This window comes from Rhinolophus sinicus, chromosome 18, assembly GCF_057876585.1.
Source record: "Rhinolophus sinicus isolate RSI-liver-muscle chromosome 18, RSI-T2T, whole genome shotgun sequence".
NCBI classification, from domain to species: Eukaryota; Metazoa; Chordata; class Mammalia; order Chiroptera; family Rhinolophidae; genus Rhinolophus; species Rhinolophus sinicus.
In genome coordinates, this window is record NC_142518.1 from 41,856,910 (window position 1) to 41,882,859 (window position 25,950).

The 25,950-nt window shown below is 43.8% G+C and overlaps 2 protein-coding genes and 1 non-coding gene across 8 annotated transcripts in view; 2 read left to right on the forward strand and 1 right to left on the reverse strand.

Moving 5' to 3' along the window:
• The first annotated feature begins 7,601 nt into the window (after positions 1-7,601).
• Positions 7,602-24,278, forward strand: LOC109438836 (trophinin). The gene is given in 17 exon segments (XM_074323297.2): positions 7,602-7,635; positions 15,100-15,215; positions 16,634-16,709; positions 16,712-16,744; positions 16,747-17,005; positions 17,007-17,817; positions 18,484-18,588; positions 18,695-18,758; positions 19,019-19,098; positions 19,653-19,744; positions 19,998-20,113; positions 20,347-20,410; positions 20,972-21,083; positions 21,880-22,400; positions 22,456-23,527; positions 23,529-23,794; positions 23,968-24,278. Coding segments are annotated over 16 exon segments (3,810 nt in total). The 3' UTR covers positions 23,784-23,794; positions 23,968-24,278.
• On the forward strand, positions 20,612-20,740 carry LOC141569796 (small nucleolar RNA SNORA11). The gene has a single exon (XR_012493591.1). It is a non-coding gene; the product is annotated as a small nucleolar RNA SNORA11 (small nucleolar RNA).
• Positions 24,279-25,441: 1,163 nt separating the features above from the next.
• The window catches only part of PFKFB1 (6-phosphofructo-2-kinase/fructose-2,6-biphosphatase 1), a 71,988-nt gene continuing 71,479 nt past the window's right edge, over positions 25,442-25,950 (reverse strand). For all 6 annotated transcript variants that reach the window (XM_074324148.2, XM_074324147.2, XM_074324143.2 and 3 more), the window contains one exon: positions 25,442-25,758. Coding sequence is in view for 3 of the 6 variants with exons in the window: in XM_074324147.2 (XP_074180248.1) it covers positions 25,699-25,758 (60 nt within the window). In the remaining 3 variants the exon portion in view is untranslated. The remainder of the gene's footprint in view (positions 25,759-25,950) is intronic.

Below are 25,950 nucleotides of genomic sequence, written 5' to 3' on the forward strand. Positions count from 1 at the left end.
ACTATATCTTTCTATAACGTTCATTGCATTGGTTAAATAAAAGCTTTGTGTTCTAAAAAAAATAGTGTTGTTTAATCTTCAAATATTTTGGTATTTTACTGCTGACTTTCTGTCATTTATTTGTAGTTTTAGTCCACTGTGGCTTGAGAACAGACATTGTATTTATTATTCCTCTTCTTTTAAATATATTTAGGTATGTTTTTGGCACTAGGACTATGGCCCAGAATATGACCAGAAATACATCTGTGGTTTAATGAGGCACTAAAAGGCTCATTCAAACATGTGATTCTGAGAATCAAAAGGCAAAGGGGAGAAAAAACAAAACACATGACATTCTATCCCAGAGGAGAACTTTGATAGACTGCAATGTCCCCCAGCAGTAAGGGGCCTAGGAAGAAACCTAGGCCTTCTTTGTGTCTGCCTCTCGCCACAACACATAGCACGTGGCCTCTCTGGGAGGAGATTCAGGCTCCTAGACTACCTAGGGACATGACACTCCTTCAGAGACAGGACCACAGGAAAGATGGAAAGTGAGGCAAGGCAAAGTTTTGTGGGAAGGTCAGACTGACAGTGCCTGGGAGCTGAGGGAAGGCCTGGTTCTGTCAGGCTGGGCTTTCTGGAAGAGGCAGAGCAGAAGAAACTGGCTGTAGGATTTGGATGAGTGTATCACTGGGGCAGGTGGAACAGCAGGTGGTGCTTCTCACCCTCCCCACATATTGCCCATTTTGATGTCATTTTACCTGGCTTACTGTCTGGTAAGTCCTGTCTTAGTCCATTGGGGCTTCTGTAATAAAATAAGACAGACTGTATAGCTTATAAACAATAGAGATTTATTTATCACAATTGTGCATGTTGGAAGCCCAAGATCAAGGCACCAACATGGTCACCGTCTGTTGAGGGCTCTCTTCCTTGTTTGTAGCCTGTACCTTCTCATTGTGTCCTCACATTATGGAACAGGCTAGTGAGCTCTGTGAGGTCTTTTTTATAAGTTACTATTCCCATTATCTGGGTTCTTCCCTCATGACTTAAGCACCTGCCACAATCCTCATTTCTTGGTACCATCATCTTTGGGGGTTAAGAGTTCAATACATGAATTTTGGAGAGACACAAACATTCAGACTATAGTACTCTCCATGCTTCCCCACCCCACCCCTACAGGTAAGGCTCTATCCCCATTCACCAGGATAGAGAATGGAGAAGCCTATATCTGTATCATCTTCTACACGTCACTGTAAGGCCAATTTGCCTTCTCCAGCTTAGGCATAGTAGTCCAGTATAATGTAGCTATGGAGGACATCATTAGACATGTGTAGATGAGGGGGCCCAAGGAAATAGAAAGAACACAGGCTTTGGAATTGATGATTGTTCTGCTTCTTAGCAGTGTAAGAGTAGCTAAGTTCCCTTATCCCTTTAAGGTTCAACTTATTCTGACACTTGACATCTTATTAAGTTTTTGAGGGAGCTGATGTGGGAAACCCTCTCTTGTCTCCCCTCACTTACTTCTTTGAGAAACTCTGGGTATTTTTCTGCTTTTAATCTCACAAAAGAGTGGAGCACATAATATAAAAAGAAATAGCTATATTAGTATCCAACAAAGTGAAATTTAACCTTAAATTTACTAAGTAGGATAAAGAGGGTCATCAGTAATAACACAAGTCATATTTTTTGATGGAGTCATAGCAACAGAGGATTTAAATACCCATCACCAAAACTAGTAGAGTGGGAAGTGGAAACATACATTTATAACAGAGATTTCAATTCTCTTATTCCAAAAAAAGGAACATGTCTAGTAGGAAAAAAACTTGAAAGATGTCATAGAAATGGTGGTGTGAGGTGAACCTTTTGAAATATCCCCTGGAATTTACAACAAATTGAACAGCTGTAATTCCACAAGGGACTCTCTGCCCAGCAGACAGGCAAGACTAAGAAATGCACAATTAAAATCATCTAAAGGTGGGCAAATTGGGCTAGTGGGGGAGGAGGGATGAGGGAAGTGCAGAGGGGAGGGCTGAGAGGGCTGCAGAACACAGACCAAAGCTCAGAGTTCTGAGCTCCCTGCATTCCAGAGCTACAGCAGTGGTGGGAGAGGGAACAACACGGACTGCTAGTGCTCCCCTTGTGGCCCACAGTGCCACCTGAGGAATCAGCATATAACACGGCAGAACCCAACACTCATGGCAGAGACCTCGGAACAAAGACTGAGGGAAGAAGGGCAAGAACAGTGGTTTAAGCCCTCACTGCCAAGCTGAGGACAGAAGACATAGGCACAGAGCCTAGCTGACCTCTTCCCACCCTCCCAGAGCTCGCCCAATCCCCACATTCCCAGTGCTAGGAGCAGAACAATAGCAGTGTCAGATCAAAAGAACAGAATGTTTGCAGTTCTGATAACTGCAGCCCCGCAGACATGGGCTGGTGGCCAAACTAGTTCCAGCGAAGGGAAGGGAGCCTTGGGTGCAGGAGTGGCTGTGCTGGTGGTCACTGCCATTGTTCAGAGCCACCTGTCACAACCCACCCCACCCCTGCTCACAGTTATCTGGGCAGATCCCTGCAGCCACTGAAACATACAGGCTCTGAAACTGGTGCGGGAAGAGCTTGAGAACTTCAGAAGCTCTCTGCATCCCCCCATGAAGGCAGTGCCCTAAGACCCAGGTGACCTGCCCACAGAGGAGAAGGCCACCTTCTAGGGAAGCTCCCATTGAGTGAGAAGCCAGAACAGTTCAGAGAAAATATAACACTACAGCCTGAGCGAGAATAAAAGGCTGCAGTAAGAGAGAAAATAAAACACTCACTCAACACCCACTGGAAAGCAAAAGTATTTTCCTAACAACCTGCTGCAGAAGCCACTCCTGTAGATACCTAGGAAGAGAAATAATAATTCATTAATTGCCATGAATAACCAAGGTAACAAGGAAGCTCAATAAGAAAATGAAAAGTCTCCAGAAAATGAACTTAAAGAAATGGAAATATGTGACTTAAATAAAAGAGAATTCAAGATTGCAGTTCTGAAAAAAACTCAACGAGATGCAAGAAAACACAGACAGGCAGTTTAGTGAACTCAGAAACACAATAAATAAACAAAATGAACATTTTACCAAAGAGAGTGAAATTTTAAAAAAGAAATTTTAAAAAAGTAGAATTTCTGGAGATGAAGAACTCAATAAAAGAAATGAAGACTGAAATAATACATCTGGCCAGGTAGCAGAAAGACTCAGTGATATCGAAGACAGAAATCTGGAAGTGCACAGATCAAAGAAGAGAGAGACTTGAGACTTAAAAGAAATGAAAGAACTCTGCAAGAACTTTCTTACTCCATCAGAAAGGGCAATATAAGAATAATGTGCATACCAGGAGAAGAAAGGGAGAAGGGAATAGAGACTATATTCAAACAAATAGTTGATAAGAACTTCCCAAACATGTGGAAAGAGCTGGATCCTTGAATATAAGAAGCAAATAGAATACCTAATTACCTCAATCCCAACAGGCCTTCTCCAAGGCACATTGTACTGAAGTTGTCAAAAATTAACGACAAGGAAAGAATCCTCAAGGCAGCCAGGGAAAAGAAGACGGTAATCTACAAAGGAAAGCCCATTAGATTATCATCAGATTTTTCAGCAGAAACTCTACAAGCCAGGAGGGAGTGGAACCAAATATTCAAACTATTAAAAGAGAGAAATTATGAGCCAAGAATATATCCAGCAAAGATATCCTTTAGATATGAAGGAGGAATAAAGACCTTTCCAGACACAGAGAAGCTGAGGGAATTTTCTAACACAAGACCTGCGCAACAAGAAATACTGCAGGATTAGATCAAATATATGGTGGTGGAAAGAGAACTGACTCTGGGTGGTGAATACACAATGTGCTCTATATGGATGATCTATTACAGAATTCTACACATGAAATCTGTGTAACTTTACTAACAATTGCTACCCAAATCAACTTTAATTAAGAAAAAGAAAAGACATACTGAAGAAAGATATTTGACCTGAAACAAAAGAGCAAAAAGATACAAAACCATGAGTAGTATTATAAACAGACAGACAGAAGCAGGAAATGGCAACCCCTACACCAAATAGGACACTATACACCTAAAAATAACATACAGGGTAAGGAAGAGAAAAAAAACACTTAAAAAAAGAGGAAAATGACAACTTGCTACTACAGAGTAAAAATCAACTCACAACATAAGTAGGGATAATTGTGAGAACAAAAACATAAAACATGAGAAAATAAAGGTCTGAACTGGTAAAAGGAAATGGAGAAAGAAAGCATGTTAAAGAAAATGGAATACTCTATGAAACTTTGTTTTATATAAACTTAATGGTAACCACTCAAAAAAAACACAGAACTCAAATATATAACACAAAAAAGAAAGAAACAGAGGGAAAAATTATAGAATACCACCACACTGAAATAATAGACAGCAACAAAAAGGAAAAAAAACAGTGGAGAAAACGTCCTACCAGAAATCCAAAGATAGAATGATAGGAGATCCTCATATATCAATCATCATCACACTAAATGTAAAAGGACTAAACTCACCAATAAAAAGACACAGAGTAGCAGATTGGATCAAAACACTAAAACCAACCATAGGTTGCCTCCAAGAGATACATCTCAGGTACAAGGACACATTTATAGACAAAAAGTGAAAGGGTGGAAATTGACACTCCAAGCAAATGATATTCAGACAAAAGCAGGTGTAGTTATGCTGATATGAGATGAAACAGACTACAGGAAAAAACAGGTAACAAGAGACAAATGTGGACATTTCATAATGATAAAGAGGACTATACAACAAGAAGACAAAACAATCATCAATATTTATGCCACCAATCAGGGAGCACCAAAATATACCAAGCAACTACTACCAACTAAAGGGAGAAATTGACTGAAACACAATTATAGTAGGGGACGTAACTACATCATTGACAGCTATGGATAGATCATCCAAACAGAAAATAAATAACGAAATAGCAGCCCTAAATGACACATTAGATGAAGTGGACATAATTGACATATATAGAGCACTTCATCCTAAAACATCAGAACATACATTCTTTTCTAGTGTACATGGAACATTCTTAAGATAGACCACATATTGGGACATAAAACTAGCCTCAGCGAATTTAAGAAGATTGAAATCATACCAAGCATTTTCTCTGATCACAAGGCTTTGAAATTGGATATCAACTGAAAAAAGAAAGTGGGAAAAAACACAAATACATGGAGATTAAACAACATACTTTTAAAGAACGACTGGGTCAAAGAAGAAGTTAGAGGAGAGATCAAAAGATACATAGAAACAAATGACAGTGAAAATACATCCTACCAAAATTTTTGGGATGCAGCAAAAGCAGTTTTAAGAGGAAAATTTATCTCATTACAGGCCTATCTCAAGAAACAAGAAAACTCCCAAATAAGTAACCTCATGTTACAACTTAAAGAACTAGAAAAAGAAGAACAAGTAAAACCCAAGGTTAGCAGAAGAAAGGAAGTAACAAAAACTAGAGCAGAACTAAATGAAATAGAGAACAAAAAGACAATAGAAAAAATTAATGTGACAAAGAACTGGTTCTTTGAAAAGATTAACAAAATTGACAAACCCTTGGCTAGACTCACTAAGATAAAAAGAGAGAAGACACTAATTAACAAAATCAGAAACGCAAAAGGGGAAGTTATCACGGACACCACAGAAATACAAAGGATCATCCAAGAATACTATGAAGGACTATATGCCACCAAATTCAATAACCTAGAAGAAATGGACAAGTTCTTAGAAACATATAGCCTTCCAAGGCTGAACCATGAAGAACTGGAAAATCTAAACAGACTGATTACCAGTAACGGATCTTCAATAAATGGTGCTGGGAGAATTGGATAGCCACATGCAAAAGAATGAAACTGGACTGCTATCTGTCACCATGTACCAAAGTTAATTCAAAATGGATCAAAGACTTAAGCATAAGACCTTACACAATAAACTGCATAGAAGAAAACATAGGTACTAAACTTATGGACCTTGGGTTCAAAGAGCATTTTATGAATTTGACTCCAAAGGCAATGGAAGTAAAAGCTAAAATAAACGAATGAGAGTATATGAAACTTAAAAGCTTCTGCACAGCAAAAGAAACCATCGACAAAATAAAGAGGCCACCAACTGAATGGGAGAAGATTTTTGCAAACAGTGCCTCCGATAAGGGGCTAATATCCAGAATATACAAGGAACTCATGCAACTCAACAATAGAAAAACATACAACCCAATTAAGAAATGGGCAGAGGACTTGAAGAGACATTTCTCCAAAGAGGACATACAAATGGCAAAAAAGACATATGAAAAAATGCTCAACATCACTGATCATTAGAGAAATGCAAATCAAAACCACAATGAGATATCACCTCACCCCAGTCAGAATGGCTATCATCAACAAGACAAATAGTGACAAGTGTTGGAGAGGCTGTGGAGTAAAAGGAACCCTCAGACACTGTTGGTGGCAATGCAGACTGGTGCAGCCGTTATGGAAGGCAGTGTGGAGGTTCCTCAAAAAATTACACATAGAATTACCATATGACCCAGCAATCCCTGTCCTGGGTATCTACCCAAAAACTGTGAAAACATTTAGAGATAAAGACACGTGTGCTCCAATGTTCATTGCAGCTTTGTTTACGGTGGCCAAGATATGGAAACAACCAAAATGTTATTCGATAGATGAATGGATAAAGAAGTTGTGGTATATATACACAATGGAATAATATTCGGCGGTAAGAAAAGATGATATAGGAACATTTGTGACAACATGGATGGATCTTGAGAGTATAATGCTGAGCGAAATAAGTCAGACAGAAAAAGCAGAGAACCATGTGATTTAACTGATATGTGGTATATAAACCAAAAACAACAAAAGAACAAGAGAACCAAATGAGAAACAAAAACTCATAGACACAGACAATAGTTTAGTGGTTACCAGAGGGTAAGGGGGGTGGGGGGTGGGAGATGAGGGTAAGGGGGATCAAATATATGGGGATGGAAGGAGAACTGACTCTGGGTGGTGAACACACAATGGGATTTATAGATGATGTAATACAGAATTGTACACCTGAAATCTATGTAATTTTACTAACAATTGTCACCCCAATAAATTTAAAAAATAAATGAAAAAAAGACATAAGGGAATATTCAAGAACTGTGGGACAGTTACAAGAGGTGTAACATATGTTAATGGGAATACAAGAAGGAGAAGAAAGAGAGGAACGAACAGGAAATATTTGAAGTAATAGTGACTGAGAATTTTTCAAAATTAATGACAGACACTAAATAATCCAGGAAGTCCAGAGAACACTAAGCGGGATAAATACCCCCCAAATCTGCACCTAGGCATATCATTTTCAAACTGCAGGAAACCAAAGACAGAGAAAAATCTTAAATCAGGTAGGTAAAGACTTCAACTTTGTTTACCTTAAAATAATAGTTTTAGGTGACATCATAAAAATGGCACCAGTGAGGTGGGCTTCTTGAGTTCTTCCCTGGAAGTTACCACAAATTGAACGTCTGTAGCTCATCAAAGGATTCTCTGCTCATTACACAGAACAGCTAAGAGACATGCACGAGGATTACCTGAAGGTGGGCAAACCTGGTGAGCGGGGGAAGAGGGAAGGGAGAGGTGTGGATAGGGGGTCCTAGGATGCAGACCGGAAATTTCAGCAGCCAGGGTGTGGCCTCCTTCCCTGCACCCCACAGTCCTGTCAAAGGATCAGCACATAGGACAGTGGTGCCCAGTGTCCCAGGCAGAGTCCTCAGCTGAGAACTGCAGCTGGGCTCTCTAAGTCAGACAGAAAGCAAAGAAAACAACATACGTGGATCCCTCTCCTCATTGTCCCACAGTTCTCCCTACCCCTACCCTTCCAGAGTTTTAAACTAGTCCCAGAATGGGAAGGAGTAGTGTCAGATTACAGAGAAGGTGTAACCCTCAAGAACTGGAAAGAGCTGGTTTGCAGCTGTGACCTAGGGAAGAGGCTGTGACTAGTGTGACACTGGTGGGCTTGCCAGGGAGACAAAGGTGACTGCCTACCCTGGGTAGCTCCCAGCAGGGCAATTACATCTGCTGAGACACACGCAGGAGTCTGCAGGGGGTGACAGAGGCAGCCCTGGGCTTTCAGAAACTCAGAAATCTCACACCCTCCCCTCCACACCCCCTGGTGGAAAAAGTGCCCTAAGACCCAGGAGACCTCCACACAGGAAAGAAGCTCACCTCCCAGTGGCTGGATGTGGTGCTCTCAGCCTGCGTTTGTGCAGGCAAGAGCAGAAACTACACTGACTTTGTAAAAACTACCAACCACATACCATAGCACCACCCATCTAGAACTGCATTGCCAGGGTCACTCTGGGTGCCAGGTGGACGGCTCTGCCTCCACAAGATGCAGAGGAGTTTTTGTACAGCAGAGGACAACGTGGAGATAGCTTGGTGGACTTAAGCCAAGACTGGTGCTGTTTTTTAATATATATATAATTTTATCCCCTTTCTCTCTCTCTTCTTTTTTCTTTTCCTTGCTCTACTTTTCCTCCTTCTTTCCATTTTTCTGTTTTGATTTTTTTTTGGTGTTGCTATTTTTTGTTTTGTGTTTTTGTATGTTGCTTTTGTATTTTTGATATTTTGGTGTGTGTTGAGTGTTGGTTGTTGGTTGTTTTCATATGTGACTGTATTTATTATTTGTTATCATTGTTGTTGTTGTTGTGCTTGTTGGTTTGTTTTGTTGTGAAATTGCCCTACCAGGGCCCAGCCCAAGAGTCACAAGAATCAACACACCCAGAAGCCAACTCCAGACCAAACCAGAGTACTACCAGGTTTGACCTACAAGTGACACACCCAGAGGGAATTCTCTACAGGCACAAGAGCGCATAGAGGCCAAGCCTCATCTGAAGGGTCAACTCTCACATAGCAGCACATACACTGTGAGCATAGACAACTCTCACAGCCAGTCAGCCTGGGAGTCAATACCACCCACTGACAAGCCAAAAGCAATTAAAGCTCAACTTCAACCGCAGAATACACACAACACAAGGGACACCTCTGGAACACATGCACAGGAGAATAGGGAGACTGTGTACTCCCAATATAAAGGACACATACTACAATAGTCCACCCACCTCTAGAGATCTAGGGGATCTACCTAGTACATTGAAGCAAACACAGTCAGGCAGAATGAGGAAACAAAGAAACATGTCCCAAATAAAAGAACAGAAGAAACCTCCAGAACTGGAATTAAATTAAATAGAGGTAACCAACCTATCAGAGACAAGAGTTTAGAAAACTGATTATAAGAATGTTTAAGGAACTTAGTGAGAACATAAAGAAGGATAAAGAAATCATAAAAAACAACCAGTTAGAAATAAAAAATACAATAACTGAAATAAAAAACACACTTGAAGGAGTTACCAGCAGGTTAGATGAAGCAGAGGATCGAATCAGCGATTTAGAAGACAAGTTAGTAGAGATCACCCAATCAGAACAACAAAAAGAAAAAAGAATAGACAACAATGAAAATAGTTTAAGAGGGGGATAACATCAAGCGCAACAACATGTGCATCATAGAAATACCAGAAGGAGCAGAGAGGGAGCAAGAGCTGGAGAATGTATTTGAAGTAATGATGACTGAAAACTTCCCTAACCTGGTGAAAGAAATCGACATACAAGCCCAGGAGGTGCAGAGTTCCAACCAAGATGAACCCAAACAGGCCCACACCAAGACACATTATAGTTAAAATGACAAAGGTTAAAGACAAAGAGAGAATCTTAAAAGCAGCAAGAGATGGACAGTGGGTTACTTATGAGGATGCTCCCCTTAGACTATCAGCTGACTTTTTATTACAGAAACATTGGAGGCCAGGAGAGAGTGGCAGGAGATACTCAAAGTGACGAAAAACAAAGGCCTACAACCTAGGTTGTTTATCCAGCAAGGCTATCATTTAAAATTGAAGGAGAGATAAAGAGCTTCCTAGAAAAGAATAAGCTAAAGGATTTCATTACCACCAAGGCAGCATTGCAGGAAATGTTAAAAGGGTTTCTTTAAGCAGAAGAAAGACAAGAACAATCTCACTAATGAAGAGCGGAAATACAAACACCAAAATGGCAATAACTGTTGACCTATCAATAATAATTTAAAATGTAAATGGATTAAATGCTCTAATCAAAAGACATAGGGGTGCTGAGTGGATAAGAAAACAAGACCCTTGCATATGCTGTATGCAAGAGACTCACCTCAGATCAAAAGACACACACAGGCTGAAAGTAAAGAGATGGAATAAGATATTTCATGCAAACAGAAATGAGAAAAAATCTGGAGTAGCAATACTTATATCTGACAAAATAGACTTTAAAATGAAGAATATAATAAAAGACAAAGAAGGGCACTACATAATAATAAAGGGATCGATCCAACAAGAAGACACAACCCTAGTAACCATCTATGTACCCAATGTAGGAGCACAAAAATATATAAAACAGATATTGACTGACATAAAGACAGAGATCAACAGCAACACTATCATAGTAGGGGACTTCAACACACCACTGACAACAAGGGACAGATCCTCCAGAGAGAAAATCAATACGGAAACTGCGGCCTTAAATAATAGATTAGACCAGTTGGATTTAATCGATATTTTTGGAGCATTTCACCCCAAAGTTGCAGAATATACACTCTTCTTGTGTATACATGGAACTTTTCCCAAGAAGAACCACATGTTAGACCACAAAAGAAGTCTCGATAAATCTAAGAAAACTGAAATCATTTTGAGCATCTTATTTGACCCTAGTGCTATGAAATTAGAAATCAATTACAGGGGAAAAAAAACACTGGAAAACACACAAATACATGGAGGCTGAATAACATGTTACTAAATAATGAATAGGTCAACAAAGGAAGAAATCAAAAGATACCTCGAGACAAATGAAAATGAGAACACAATGACACAAAATCTATGGGATGCAAAGAAAGCAGTTTTAAGAGGGAAATTCATAGCAAAGGAGGCCTACCTAAAGAAACAAGAAAAATCTCAAATCAACAGTGTATCCTTACCGCTAAGGGAACTGGAAAAAGAACAGCAAAATAAGCCCAAAGGGAGTACAAGGAAGGAAATAACAAAGATCAGAGAGGAAATAAATGAAATAGAGACCAAAAAACAATACGAAGATCAATGAAACCAAGAGCTGTTTTTTTGAGAAGATAAACAAAATTGAAAAACCCTTAGCCAGACTCATGAAAAAAAAAAAAAAAAAAAAAGAGAGACAGAGCGAGAGAGAGGACCCAACTTAATAAAAATCATAAATGAAAGAGGAGAAGTGACAACAGACACTGCAGAAACACCCACACACACAAAAAATAAGAAAATTCTATGAGCAACTACATGCCAAAAATTAGACAATGTGGAAGAAATGGATAATTTTCGAGAAGTATATAACCTTACAAGGCTAACTCAAGAAGAAATGGAAAATCTGAATAGACTAATTACTACTTAGGAAATTGAATTGGTAGTCAACAAGCTTCCAAAAAACAAAAGCCCTGGACAAGATGGCTTCACAGCTGAATTTTACCAAATATTCAAAAAAGAATTATCACCTATTCTCCTCAAACTGTTGCAAAAAATCCAGAAGGAAGGATGGATTTCAAACTCTTTTTATGAGGCCACTATCACCCTGAACCCCAAATCAGACAAAGACATTACATGAAAAGAAAAACTACAGGTCAATACTATATATGTATGTATACATAAGTAATGTGTAGTGTGGTATGTTTTCAAACTTCACATAAATAGTATCATATTAAAAGATCAGTAGGTAAATATCCATTTTGATATATATTTTAACTGTTGCAAAGTAGCCCACTGAACTAACAAGCCACAGTTTACTTATAAAATTGCCTGTTTCTTTTTAATTTGTGGCAGCCTTCTAATTCTGTTGTATTACAAATGATTCTGCAATAAACGTTCATGTTCATGGATCCTTAGAAACATGTTTCTCTTGGATACTACCTAGTAGTGGAATTTCGGGTTATAGGTCATACTTATCTTTAATTTTACCAGATAATGTAGTTGGACAAATGTATACCTGTACAAATACTGAATGAGATACTCCTATTCTCCTTAACACTGTGTATTATCAATCTTTCTCTTTTTTTTAGATTTTTAGTTTTTACTAATTAGTAGACAAAAGTGGTGTCTTACTTTATGGTAATTTGCATTTCTATAATTACATGCTTAATTGGTTTTCATTCTGGCCAGTCTCAGATGCAGCTTATTTTATTTATTTATTTGTTTGTTTGTTTATTAATTTTGGTATTAGGTTGGTGCAAAAATAATTGCGGTTTTTGCAATTTTTAACCATTTAAACCACAATTATTTTTGCACCAACCTAATAGTAACTTTTATGAGGATCACTAGATTTAGCCAACATACTCTCATACTCTGTACTTCTGCTGAAGTCTCTACTGGTAACAATTTGATGACAGTTTCTGTGTAAGTATGATTTTGGCTGCCAGTAAGATAAAATCCAACCCCAAACTGACTTAAAATGAGTGGTGGTTGTATCATTTATTAGGGAAGTTGAGGGATAGCACTGGCTTTTGGAGTGGCTTAATGAAAAATTCAAAAATAACAATGGGAGGAAGGAGGAAGTAAAGGGAGGAGAGGGGATAAATAGCACAGGAAGAAGTAAAGATGAAGAGGTAACATAATATACTCTGATGTCCATTGTGCGAAGCAGGACATGAGTTCTGAGGTCTCAGAGATGAACCAAACCTATGTGATGGGGCCATAAAAGAGCTCAGAATCCAGCAGGTAGGACAGAGAATAAACCGGTAAACAGAGAGCACTCACCCAGTTTAAGTGTTCTGACGGAGCCATGCAAAAGACTAAGGGGGAAATTATCTTCGGGTGATCTGAGAAGGTTTCTTGGAGAAAGCAGCCTTCAAACCAGTCCTTTCAGGAGGGCAGGCCTTTTATAGGCAGGCATGGGGGTGGGGTTGGAGTGGGGAACAAAGACATTCCAGGAGGAGGACCAGCTTGAGCAAAGGTATGGCACTGGTAGAAAGCAGAAGTGTTTGGGGGATGGAGAGTCATTCACTGTGACTGAGGCCTGAGAGCTGGCAGGGGCCTATCGTGGAGGGCCTTGAATGACAGGCTAAGGAGCTTGGATTTAAGCCTGCAGGCCAAGAGGACCCTTGGAGGCTGTAGGTATGGCTAGCTTTGTGCTTTGAAATATGGTTGTGAGGGCCTCCGTGAGAATGGAGTGGAGTGAAGCAGATGGGAAGCAGGCACATTAGGGCACAGACCCATCCGCCAATGGGCCATGTGCCCCTACTCTCAAGAGGAGCCCCACAGAGCCCAAAGTCCTCCAGGAGAACTCTTTCTTTTCCCCTTCTTTTCTGCAAATGTCCTCCTCCTCCCACAGGACCCAGATCAAATATACCCTTTCTGGAAGTTTCCAGTGCCTTCCTGTTGGTGGTTTCCTCTGTGAGCTCCCTCAGTACCCTGCTCTGGGATTCCTAGGTGACATGAAGTATTCTTATGCATGCCAGTTAAATGAAGACCTCTTCAAGCACAGGGTTTGAATCTCATCCATTTTTGCATCTCCAATGCTTAGCATGGGTTTGGGCACATTTGAAACCATTGGGAAACTTTTCACCAGTGCATTAGAGAAAGACAAAGTACATGAATGGAAAGAAGAAATAGAGAGAGAGAGAAGACTTGGACAGAGGGAGGCAAGGGGGCAGATAGATAAGGGTGTTAGGACGGGCAAGAGAAAGGAGAGGAAGAGAGAGGAGAAAAGAAAAGTACAGGGCCAATATGGGATTCTTTTCTCTTCCCTTCAGTAGACCAAGTACCAGCCCTAGCACAGTGAGTGTCAGGCTTTGGAATCAACCAGACGTGGGTTCATATCCTGCTTCTGTCACTTACTGGCCATGTGCCTTTAGACAAGGCACTTCAACTTCCCGGACATTAATTTCATCAACGGTGAAATGATGATAGTATTAGTTCTTCCTTCACGATTGTTTTAGAACTTAAGAATAAATATGAGTTCTTTGAGGACAGGCATCCTCTCTTACTTGTCTTTGCCCAGCGTCCAACAAGAGCCTTGGCACAGCTGTGTGCTCACAAATATTTAATGATTGAGTGAATAAATGAGCGCCCAAAGAGACCTGTTTTCTGTACTGGGGAGCAGTGCTCCATTGAGAGAGAGGGAGGGAGAGAGAGAAAGAGAGAGAGACAGACACAGAGAGAGAGGGGCTAAGTACTTGCTTAGTGCACAACTAAAGGAGGAACACGTCAGCAATAAAAATTTTCAGCTATGTTGATGTTCTTTAAAAGCATCAATATAATCATCAGGGAATAAACAAAAACCTTTGGTAGACTTTCTTACATTTACTGTTTTTATTCTGACTTGCATATGATGTGGGGGCACCCTATCTTTTAGTGCTTAGCTTTCATCTTGTCATACTTGTGAGACAGAAATCAATATGACCTAGGTCCCTGCCTCCCTGAGCCACTCCTGGGGAGACAGACCCCCCCACACGCTACAGCAACTCACTATGTAATTAGTGTTGGTATAGAGGGGGATGTAGCAAGCGTTAGTGCGGGGGCTCAGAGCAGCGTGTTTCTCTGAGCGGGAACAGAGGAATCAAATAGGAATGGGGATACAGGGCAAGGGATAGAGAAATCAGCTGAGAATAGGAGAGAGTGATTGCTGAATAAGGGGTGGTAAACAGAAAGGAGACCACGTTGAGGAGCATGGAAAGATGGAAGTGGGGGTGGGGAGGTTGACAGGCAGAGAAGGAGACCTCTCCAGAGGTGGAAAGGGGCAGGACCACTTCCGGCTGGGGAGGGGTTAGCTGACAGGCGCAGACCTAAGGAGAGGCTTGGAGAGAGCTGACGCCTTCTGGACTCAAAAGGACAAGGTGAGCTAAGGTGTCCAGGTTTAGTGAAGACTCTTTGGGGGCCTCTGGGCTGCAGCTTCAACAGGCTTGATTTCACATGCTCCAAAGGTTTGAAGAAAACCTGCTAGGCGTTCAGGAGCTAACTGCATCAAAGTGTTTGGGTTTTATAGGTGCCTGGACCCGAATCGTACGGGAGGAAAGAGGGGACAGAATCTCCTTTGGGCCACAGAAAGGAGAGATGTGGACCCTGTTTGGGCCACAGAAACGAGGGATGCAGACTCGTTTGGTAATGCAGAAAGGAGAGATCAATAAATCATTCAGAAGACAGGAAGACATGAGCAGAACCCAGTTTGGGAGGGCGATAGGTGATTTCAGGACTCCCTTAGGCTGGAGAAAGGGGTCAGTATCTGGTTTGGTGCACAGAAAGTAAGGATCGGGACCTAGGGAAAGGATGGGGCAGAATCCCATTTGAACAGCTGTAATGACCTGGCTCAGACGGGAGAAGAGAGGGGTGGTACCCAGTTGATTCTGGTTTGAAAAAGGAAGGGACAGAACCCGGTAGGTTCCGGGAACAAGGAATACACAAAAGCATAGTACCGTTGGATTTGTGGGTGGGGTATCCATGCTGCAGAAAAGGCGGGATCTGTCACTTGCAGACATGGATGTGGGGGAGTGGTGTTGGGGTAGGGGCGGTGCAGGGACTTACTGCAGATAGATAGGAGGGGGCGTATTAAAGGAAGGGGAGGTAACGGAGAAATACTGCAGAGTGGAGGGAGGGGGCTTATCTGGAAGGGGCGGTGAGTGGCTGTACAGCTAAGGAAAGGTAGGCGGTGTTGGGGAAGTGGCGGTGCAAAGAGGAGCTGCAGAGTGGAGGACGGGGTCCGTATTGGGGGAAGGGTTGGACTGAGATGTGATACAGTTTAGAAAGAGTGTGTCACGGGTGGGCCGAGGTGTTCTTTTGCTCTGAGAGCAGGGAGTGTACGTCAGATTGAGGTGGTCAGATTGTTCGGTCCACCAAAGCTGAGCGCTGAGGGCCTTAGATCGGGGTGCCGCTACTCCACCCCTCCCCACCCCGCATCTGATCGGTGCGCACGCGCACTATTAAGTTGCGGTAGGGGACGTGTATAGGGTGAAGGGGAGAGATGGTAGAACTGACTTATGGTTTCTTGTAGGCAAAAGGATCTAGGGTTTGGAAACCGGGTCTAGGTTTGTAGGTCTGAGAACCCAGTAGTTGAGGGTTTGGGGCCCAAGGTTAGATGAAATTCTCCACTCTTTCAGGATAGGCAGGAGGTCTGATGAATTTCCACCTCCCTCTTATTCTTCCCTAACTCAGACCCCTTCCCATCAGGCTCAACTGTTACCTGGCATTCCAGAAAAATGGATAGGAAAAATGACTACAGTTATAGGATATCCCCATTGCAGGTGAGGCCTCTCTGCATTCTCACCAGCCCATCTGCCCCATCCTATATTCACTTCCTGCTCTTGAGCCCCCTACCACTCTTTAGTTACATAATTTCCTGCCTGGCCTGTCTTAGTCATCCCCTGCATGGTGGAGGAGGACAAAAACACCTGCCTGTCTCTTTCTTTTGCCCCCTTCCTCTTCCCTTACCCTCCCCTTCTCACTGATCAGAGGGAGGTCTTCATGAAAATGGTGGGCTGTAGGGAGGTCAGATGGATAAGCTGATCATAATTCTAAGTGTGTAGGGCCCTCTGCTTCCCCCTGGGAGTTTGGAGCTTCACTTCCCTCCAGATGTACAGGTTGAGACCACTGAAGAGGACAGTGTTTGATGCACACTCTCTTGGCGGCAACAAAGGACCCCTGGCCATGGATGCACCAGTTGCCAACCGGCCTAAGAAAAGCAAAACCTACATGGCTGCTATTAAGACTACTATTAATACCATACCTGCTGCCCCTCCAGTCCCATCTGCCAGTGTGATTACCACCACCAAGCCTACAATACCTTTACAGGCTTTAAAACTGCCAATCATCCCCCAGATCAACTAGGCTTCAGCTACCATCGAGGCAGCCAGTACTCAGGCTTCTTCAGTTACCACTCAGCCTAAGAAAGCCAGCAAGACAAAGAGTCATTGCTAAGGCAGCCCAAGGCTCCCAATCTCCAGCTGGCAGTGAGAATTTCACTACACAGATCAAGTCACCTTTGCAGGCCCTAAACCTACCAGTCACCCCACAGAGTACCCAGGCTCCACTTGCCGGTAAGTCAGCCAATTTCCAGTCCTTGATAGCCTCCACCAAGCCTAAGAAAGCTCCCAAGGCTAAGAAGGCTGCCAATAAGGCCATAGTTAGTGCCACTGAGCTCTCACGGGCTTTAGCTACCACCTACACAACTACCACTCAAGGTCAAATTACCAATGAGACAACCAATACCAAGGCCACAGCAGCCTCCATTCAAACTAAAAAAGCCTCCAAAGACAAGAAGGCAACTGTTAAAGGAACAAATACTGACACAGAGCTCCCAGAGGCCCCAAATGCCACTGAAAGAGGTATCAGGCAGTTTGAGGCCTCAGCAGCAGCTCTCCGGCCCCAAAAATCCAAAGGCAGAAAAGCTACCAATAAGGGTGAAAATTCTGCCTATGAGATCTCTGAGGCCCTACTTGTTACTCAAATGGTTACAAACCAAGCCCTAACAGCCAACTTCCAGGTTAAGAGAGGGTCCAGGGCCCGGAAGACTGCTACTAAGTCCAGGGCAGCTGACAACCAAATTCAAATTGTTGACCAAGGATCCCAGGCCAAGATGCCCAGCTCTCAGACCAACATACATGCCCTTGAGACTCAGGTTGCTGCTACTGTCCAGGCCCTGGCAGATGACTACCTGGCTCAGTTGAGTCTGGAGCCCACAACCAAGACCCTGGGCAAGAGGAACCGAAAGGTGAGATCTCTGATACACCATCCTTAACTTTGCCTTTTGTTTCCATTCTTATCCTCGTAGTTTATTCATTTATTCTACAAAATTTTACTGAGCCTTTTTACTCTGAGCTAGTCCCTGTGCTCACATAGGCTGTGAGAGGTGCTGAGAAGAATGTGATGTAGTTCCTGCTCCCTGGCAGCTCAGATTGGTGGGGAAATAAGACATTCATACACTTAGCTACAACCTGTATATAATTCAACTTGTATTTACATAGTAGTTACCATGTGGCAGGCTTTGTGTTGGGTATAGTCACACAGGTTATGTTCTTATGTTTTGAAAGTAACTCTTACCAGCTAGGGATCATAGGTCCCAGTTTTACAGATAAGAAAACTGAGTCCCAGAGAGGTGAAGTGACTTGTCCAAGGGGTAGAGATAGCAGAATCAGTGGTGGCCAAAAGAAGTGGAACCCCAGGCTCGGCCCTTTGGTTGCTCCTGTCCTGGCAGGAAAATGAAATGCCTTCCTGGAAGAAAGGTGAAAGACAAGTCTAGGATGCAGGGTGGCCAATGGTTAGGTCAGGTTCCACTACAGGGAGGATTTAGGGGACTTTCAGGAGGAGGCAGCGTAAGGAGACAGAGCCGTCTCTTTCACCTGGTGACTCTGGACTTTCCTTCTTTCTGGTGATGCAGTCCAAGTATCTGAATGGGGAAGAGAGAGGTGGCAGTAATTACAAGTGGATCCCATGGGGCTGGAGGCCTCTGCCACCCCGAGATGTGGCCATTTTGCAAGAAAGGGTAAGAATCCTATGTTGCCCAGTCTCTTCTTCACCCTCTTCTCTGTTGTCCTTCCGAGTTTTATGAAAACATACTGAGATTTCCCAATGTATTCCTCTTCCTCCAGGAAAATAAGTTGGTGAAATACCTGTTGGTTAAGGACCAGACAAAGATCCCCATCAAACGCTCAGGTAGAGTCATACCAACCCTCCTCCCTGAGCTCTCCTCTTCACTCCCCTCTCTCCCATGCCATGGATCTAACCATTTACCCTTATGGCCTCCTCATTCTCTCATATGTCCTCCCCTACCCTCCTCACATTCTGCCATGGCTGGTATCTTGCTTTAACACAGTTTAGGACTCAGATTGCACTGACCCCACAGGGCTGGCAAAAGGGCTGCAGCTTTGTGGCCCCTGCTCAGCTCAGTTCCTCCCACCTCTCCATTCCTGCAGATATGCTGAAGGATGTCATCCAAGAATATGGTGAATATTTCCCAGACATTATTGAACGAGCAAGCTACGCTTTGGAGAAAGCGAAGGGGCAGCCTTGGGGGATGGACGCAATGGGGAAGCCTTGAATTGAACAAAGGCATACATGTCCTTTCTGGGGGTACCACAGAGACTCGCTAACCCAGCCCATCACTGTGCTGATGGGCAGACAGTGGCCTAGGGAGGTATATACACTAGCCTGGGGTCACACAGCAAGTCAGTAGTAACAGCACAGCTAGGACTCAAGCCACCCAACTTAGTCCCAGCTTCTGTTTGCTGCTGGATATGTCCTATAATGTATTTCAGATGCTCACCTATCCCTTCCATTCCCCATTCTGTCTCCGTAGATTCCCACTAATCAGAAAGATGATGTTGATAACAATGGCACATTTGTTGCCTGTTTGCTGTGTTCTGGCCACTTAGCTAAGTGCTTTATTTACATTATCTCACTGATCTCTCTCTCTCTCTCTCTCTCTCTCTCTCTCTCTCTCTCTCTCTCTCTCTCTCTCTCTCTCCCTCTCTCTCTCTCTCTCTCTCAGGTCACTGATGCCTAGGCTGAAAATTTTGTGATCTGACAGGTTATTCTTTTACTTGGCAGATGTTTCGAGTCAATCTGAAGGAAATTGATAAGGAGAGTAGCTTGTATATTCTCATCAGCACTCAGGAATCCTCTGCAGGCATACTGGGAATGTAAGCTGGTAAAGGGCTGGGGTGGGAGGGAGGCTTCTGCTTTTGTTGCCACATCTCCTTAGAGAGTCAGGAAAGGTGGCCTAAAAAGCCCCTGTTTCAGCTCCCGCATGTTGTTGGAGCTCTGCACACAATAGTGGTGCCTGATTATGATTGAAGGGTGTGGAAGCCTGGGGCAGGGCATTCCTACTGTCAGGTCGTCTGTTTCTCTGGTCGTCTGCTGGACATAAACCTTCTCTCTGTCCTATTCCTCTAGGACCAAGGATACACCCAAACTAGGTCTTCTCATGGTGCTTCTCAGCATCATCTTCATGAATGGAAATCGGTCCAGTGAGTGTGAGTGGCTGTGCGTGCAGCTGAATGGGCGGCCAGTCGGAATTCCATGTATTCATTTTCTGTCCCTGTCTCTTGCCTCCCCTTGCAGCTGTCATCTAGGACAAAGAACCATTTGGCCTTCTTCTAGTGACCATGTATGTGTTCACTACTTTCCTCGCTTCATTGAAATGGCCTCATGTGCTGGAGAGTTCTCTTCCATTTTGGGAAATGCCTCTACTCTCATCTGGGAAGTTCTGACCTCTGTTCATGGATTATTTTTCCTATTGTCAGGGTGAGGCACTCGCTTTTTGGGGAAGTGAGGAAACTCATCACAGACGAGTTCGTGAAGCAGAAGTAAGTGGTGTTTTAGCACTTTGTCAGGCCCTGAAGTGTTCTGGGTGTGCTGGTCTGGTTCAGGAAGTACTTGTGCAGTCCTTTTCTTACACTAGCTTTAAAGGTATGGGCATCCTGTGTCCTAAAACTGAGTGCTGTCCACAGTTCCCATCAGTGGACCATTCGAAGGCTGGGCCAGATCAAACACAAGTCCCATGTTATGGGGTGTGCTCAGAGCAGGGTGCCTGAAGAATGGCTCCTCTGTTTACAACACACCCAACAGGAACTTGGGTTTACTCCTCACAGGTGGAAGGATACTTTAGCTTTCCTGTGACATCATGCTCTATACACGCTTCCCCTGCAGCACCAAGTGACTACTTTGCACAGAGCCAAAGAGAAATGGCTCAATACTGGAGGCCAAGACCATGAACTGTTTGGGAGTGAGTCTGGGGAAGGAAGGTCTTGGAAATCCTTCTCTAGGAACTGAGTTTATATTTGTTTAATGGAAATTGCCAACTGGTGTCCAGTGGTTAGTTGACAGATTTGCTTGGTTAGAAGACAGTTTCATTTCCTTTCTCCAAGGTACCTGGAATACCAGAGGGTTCCCAACAGCAAACCACCTGAATATGAATTCTGGGGCTTGCGCTTCTACCATGAGACTAGCAAGATGAAAGTCCTCAAGTTTGCATGCAAGGTAATGGGAATCCTGCCCTGACTTGGCATATTGAAGGTATGGGTTGCCCCTCATTGGGGCAGGCTATGGGCAGAGTTGGGCAGGTACAAGGAAGCCCGCAGTTCATATACAAACATATAGAATTTCATTAATGTGGCAGAGTGCTGCTCAACATAATTTACATTGTTTCATTCATTCTTCATACTTTGTATTAGTCTGCTCAGGCTGCCATAACAAAATACCATAGCATGGGTGGCTTAAATGACAAATTTATTTTCTCATGGTCCTAGAGGCTAGAAGTCTCACATTAAGGTTCAGCAGAGTCAGTCCCTGTTGAAGCCTCTCTTCCTGGCTTGCAGACAGATGCGTTCTTCACATGGTGGGGAGAGAGCCTCTTCTTATAAGGACAGTAATTCTATTGGATCAGTGCCCCACTGTTCTGACTTCATTTAACATTACCTCCATAAAGGTCCTATCTCTATACAATCACATTGGGGCCTGGTGCTTTATCATATGAAATTTAGTGGGGGGGAGGACGCAAACATTCAATCCATAATATATTTACTCTTTTATCATTTCCCATATTACAGATGAAGACACTTATGCTCAGCAAGGTTAAGTAACTTATCCAAGGTCACACAACACCTAAGTTTTCAGAGCTAAAATTTGATCTCAAGACTGACCCATGCTAGAGCCCCAGTAACTAAGAACTTAAAAAAAATACTGCTATTAGTTTTATATAAAGCCCATTAAGTAGGTACATAATATGTAATTATAAATGTTATTTTACTTATAATGATTATTATTCCCATTTCAGGTACAGAAGAAAGACCCCAAGGACTGGGCTGCTCAGTACCGGGAGGCAGTGGAGATGGAAGTTCAGGCTGCAGCTGTAGCTGTGGTTGAGGCTGAGGCCAGGGCTGAGGCAAGAGCCCAAATGGGAATTGGAGAGGAAGCTGTGGCTGGGCCTTAGAATTGGGATGACATGGATATCGACTGCCTAACAAGGTAGCAATTAGGCAATGATTGTCAGGCCTGGAGCAGAATTTCACTTGAAATTGAGGCTCAATCCCAAAAAAATGCAGATGCCAGCACCAACATCAACTTCAGCAGAGGAACTAGTGCAGGAGCTAGCTTCCGTGATGCTGCGAGTATTAGCATCAGTGGTGCAACCAGTGGTGGCTTTGGTGGCAGAGCTGGCATTAGCTTCAGTGGCACACTCAGCACCAGTGCCAGCTTCAGCAGCACAGCCAGCCTTAGTTTTGGTGGCACACCAAGCACCAGCTCTAGTTTCAACAGTGAAGCCAGGATTAGCTTTGGTGGCACTCCCTTGTACCAGTGCCAGCTTCAGTGGTGGGGTCAGCTCCAGTCTCAGTGGTCCACTCATCACCAGTATCAGTTTCAGCAGTGAAACCAGCGTTAGCTTTGGTGGCACCCCTTGTACCAGCATCAGTGGTGAGGTCAGCTATAGTCCCAGTGGTCCACTCATCACCAGTACCAGTTTAAGTAGTGGAGCCAGCTCTGGCTTTGGAGGCACACTCAACACCACTGCTGGCTTCAGTAGTGCACTCGTTACCAGTACCAGCTTTGGCAGTGCACCTAGCACCAGTGTGGTATTTAGTGGTGCACTTAGCACAACCTCTGGCTTTGGTGGCACACTCAGCACTAGTGTCTGCTTTGGTAGCTCTCCTAGCTCTGGTGCCAGCTGTGGTGGCACACTCAATACTAGTATCTGCTTCGGTAGCTCTCCTACCACCAGGGCTGGTTTTGACAGCATACTCAGCACCAGTGTCTCCTTTGTTGGCTCTTTCAGCACCATTGCTGATTTTGGTGGTATGCTAAGCACCAATGTCTGCTTCGGTGGCTCTCCTGGCACTAGTGCCAACATTAGTGGTGCACTCAACACCAGTGCTAGTTTTAGCAGTGCTGTCAGCACGAGTACCGGTTTCAGTGGTGCACCTACCACCAACTCTGTCTTTGGCGGTGTGTTCAGCACCAGTGCTGACTTCAGTGGGGCACTTAGCACTGCTACTGACTTTGGCAGTGCTCCCAGCACCAGCATTGGGTTTGGTGGCACTCCCAGTACCAGCCTCTGCTTTGTCAGTGTGTCTAGCACCAACCTATGCTTTAGTGGCCCTCTTAGCACCAGCACCTGCTTTAGTGGAACTACCAGTGCCAGTTTTGGTGATGGACCCAGCACCAGTGTGGGTTTTAGCTTTGGCAGTGGGTTAAGTACCAGTACTGGATTTGGTGGTGGACTGAGCACCAGTGCTGGCTTCAGTGGTGGACTGAGCACCAGTGCTGGCTTTGGTGGCAGACTGATCTCCAGCGATGGCTTTGGTGGTGGACTGGTCACCAATGCTGGTTTTCGCAGCACATTTGGCACCAGTGCTGGCTTTAGTGGTAGCCTCAGCATCAGTGATGGCTTTGGCAGTGGGCCTAATTCCAACTTCGACGGAAGACTGAGTACCAATGAGTACCATCATTGGCTTTGGCAGTGGTTCCAACACCAGCATTGACTTTATTGGCGAACTCAGCACCAGCACTGGCTTCAATAGTGGACCCAGTTCTATTGTTGGCTTCAGCGGTGGACTGTGCACCAGTGCTGGCTTCAGCGGTGGACCGAGCCGTGGTGCTGGCTTTGGCGGTGGACTGAGCAACAGTGCTGGCTTTGGTGGTGGAGCCACCAGTCTTGGTGCCTGTAGCTTCTCCTATGGCTAGTGAGGTTACAGGTAATTACAGCATTTCCACAGCCAAGGCCCACGGGGATGGATATAAGAGCTGGGAGATGTTATAAGAAACCCCAAAGTGGGAGGGCAGCGTGGGGAAATGAGGACAATGAAGGAAGCATGAGAAAACAGTATATTTGGTGCTAAAATATGTTCCTGTTTGGTTTTGTTTTCAGGTTATTTCCCATGTTTACAGATACCGCTAGAATTGCAGCAGTCCTTCCCATGGAGCCAAGGTACCTCCTTGGAATGTTTGTCCACACAGCAGTCTAAGCAGATACTACCAATCAGCTGCAGGGGGCATGCTATGAAAAATCTGGTTGCTAATCCTGCGTTATTGTTTGCTTTTTTTTAATGTGCTGTCATATTTTAGTATCAAAGTTACATTACATTTACAAAATTAATCGGGGTATTTTTCTTTTATTGTGTGTAGGTTGTTGTGAGTGACGGTTTGGGTTCATGGAAGAGCTAGAGATCAGCATAGCTCTTTCGGGAATGTGGGCTCCAGCTTTAGGCTACAAGGCAAGTGTGACTTCAGTAGGATAGAGACCTGGGGAAGCATGGCAGTCAAGCAGATAATAGCGTGAACAAAGATAAGGAAAGGGAAAGCCTGGAACAGAAGGCAGAAAGAGGGTTCTGGACAGTATGTATAGAATCATTTTGAGATGTTTGTGTAAGAATGGAAGGATAAGGAGGTAAGTAGAGGTGGACACAGGAACAAGGGAGGGTTTTATTGGGATAGGAGAGAGGCCTGAGCATGTTGCATAGACTGGGGGCAAAAGCCAATAGAAAAGGACAGAACATAGATAAGGAATAGTCAGGAATTGACTGAAGTAGCTCATCGCTGAGAAAGTGGGATGGGATAGAGTAACAGAAAAAAGAGCGTGCGCCTGACTTTGAACAGGATTTAAGGGTGGCTATGGAAGCAGATAAATGTAGATTTCCTTCAAGCAGTGGTCAGAAACCCTGTAGTAGATTCCAACAAAAAAAGGCAATGTGGATTATTCAAGGTTTGGGTCTTGCTGGTGGTTGTGATAGAAGGACAAAGGAACAAAGGCAGAGAGTGTATGAGTCTGTCTTTTCAGCACTGGGTTGCTGGTAACTGCCCAGAAATACTACATGCATGCATACTGTGTGGGAGGCACACTGCTAGGGCTCCTGTGGACGACACAGAAAGTTGTAAGGAGAACGTGTCAGCGGTAAGATAGTGGGATGCTTGTATTTAAGAAGTCACAGTAGGGAGAAGTCTAAATGATGCCAACATCCATGGAGCGGGTGATCAGTGAAATTGATGGGGCCAGGAGACTTGGAGGCCAAGGTATTATTTGGATTATTTATATGGACAGTGATATCACTCAGGATGGCAGCAAGAGATGGTGAAGAAAGGAGCGCTGTGGTCCAAGTACAGCTTCTTCTCGGAGTATAGGGATGATGGTGTCATGCCCCCAGCCACACTGCCCACTAAAGAACAAGGCCCATAGGCAGTCACAGAGAACTATCTCCTCCCTCACTTTTTGAGGTACTACCCCAAAACCCTCCCTTTCAGAAAACGCTCACCCAAGCCACACCCCACAGCAACAGAGCCACTTCACAGGGTCGGGATCTTGATCCTGTGGGAGAAGCCTCACAATGACCTACTCTCCCCCTTGATAGGCAATAAAATAAGTTTTTATTGATAAGTGAATAAAAATTAAGAAAAATAGTTTCATCCAGAGCTAGACAGCTCCTTAGTTGTAGCTAGAAGTCAAGACCTGCTTTGGAGCTGCTGAGGACTTCTTCACTGGAAGCAGAGCTTTCCCAGTGAGGCCAAGTCCAAAGTTTTCTTCGGGTAGGAGAAGAGCAAGGATAGCTGTTCTTAAAGGTGGAAGACAGTGAGGAAACAGGCAGTTTGACCTTCTGGGAAGGACTCAGTAGTGGGCAGGGACGGTGTCCAGGGCTTCCTCAGGTTCTCGGGTGATGTCCACATTCTGAGAGGAGATAGCCCAGGATTAATATAAAGAAGACAGCAGTGTGGAGCCCCAGCCCCTCCCCTGTCTGTTGTCCTCACTGCCAGGCTCCCCTCCTTCAGCCAGGCCTGGATCCTGACCTTTTCTCAGACAAGCCTGGGGGAATCTCAGCCAGAGGCCTTTTGGCAGGGGTTGCTCTAGCCCCACATCTCT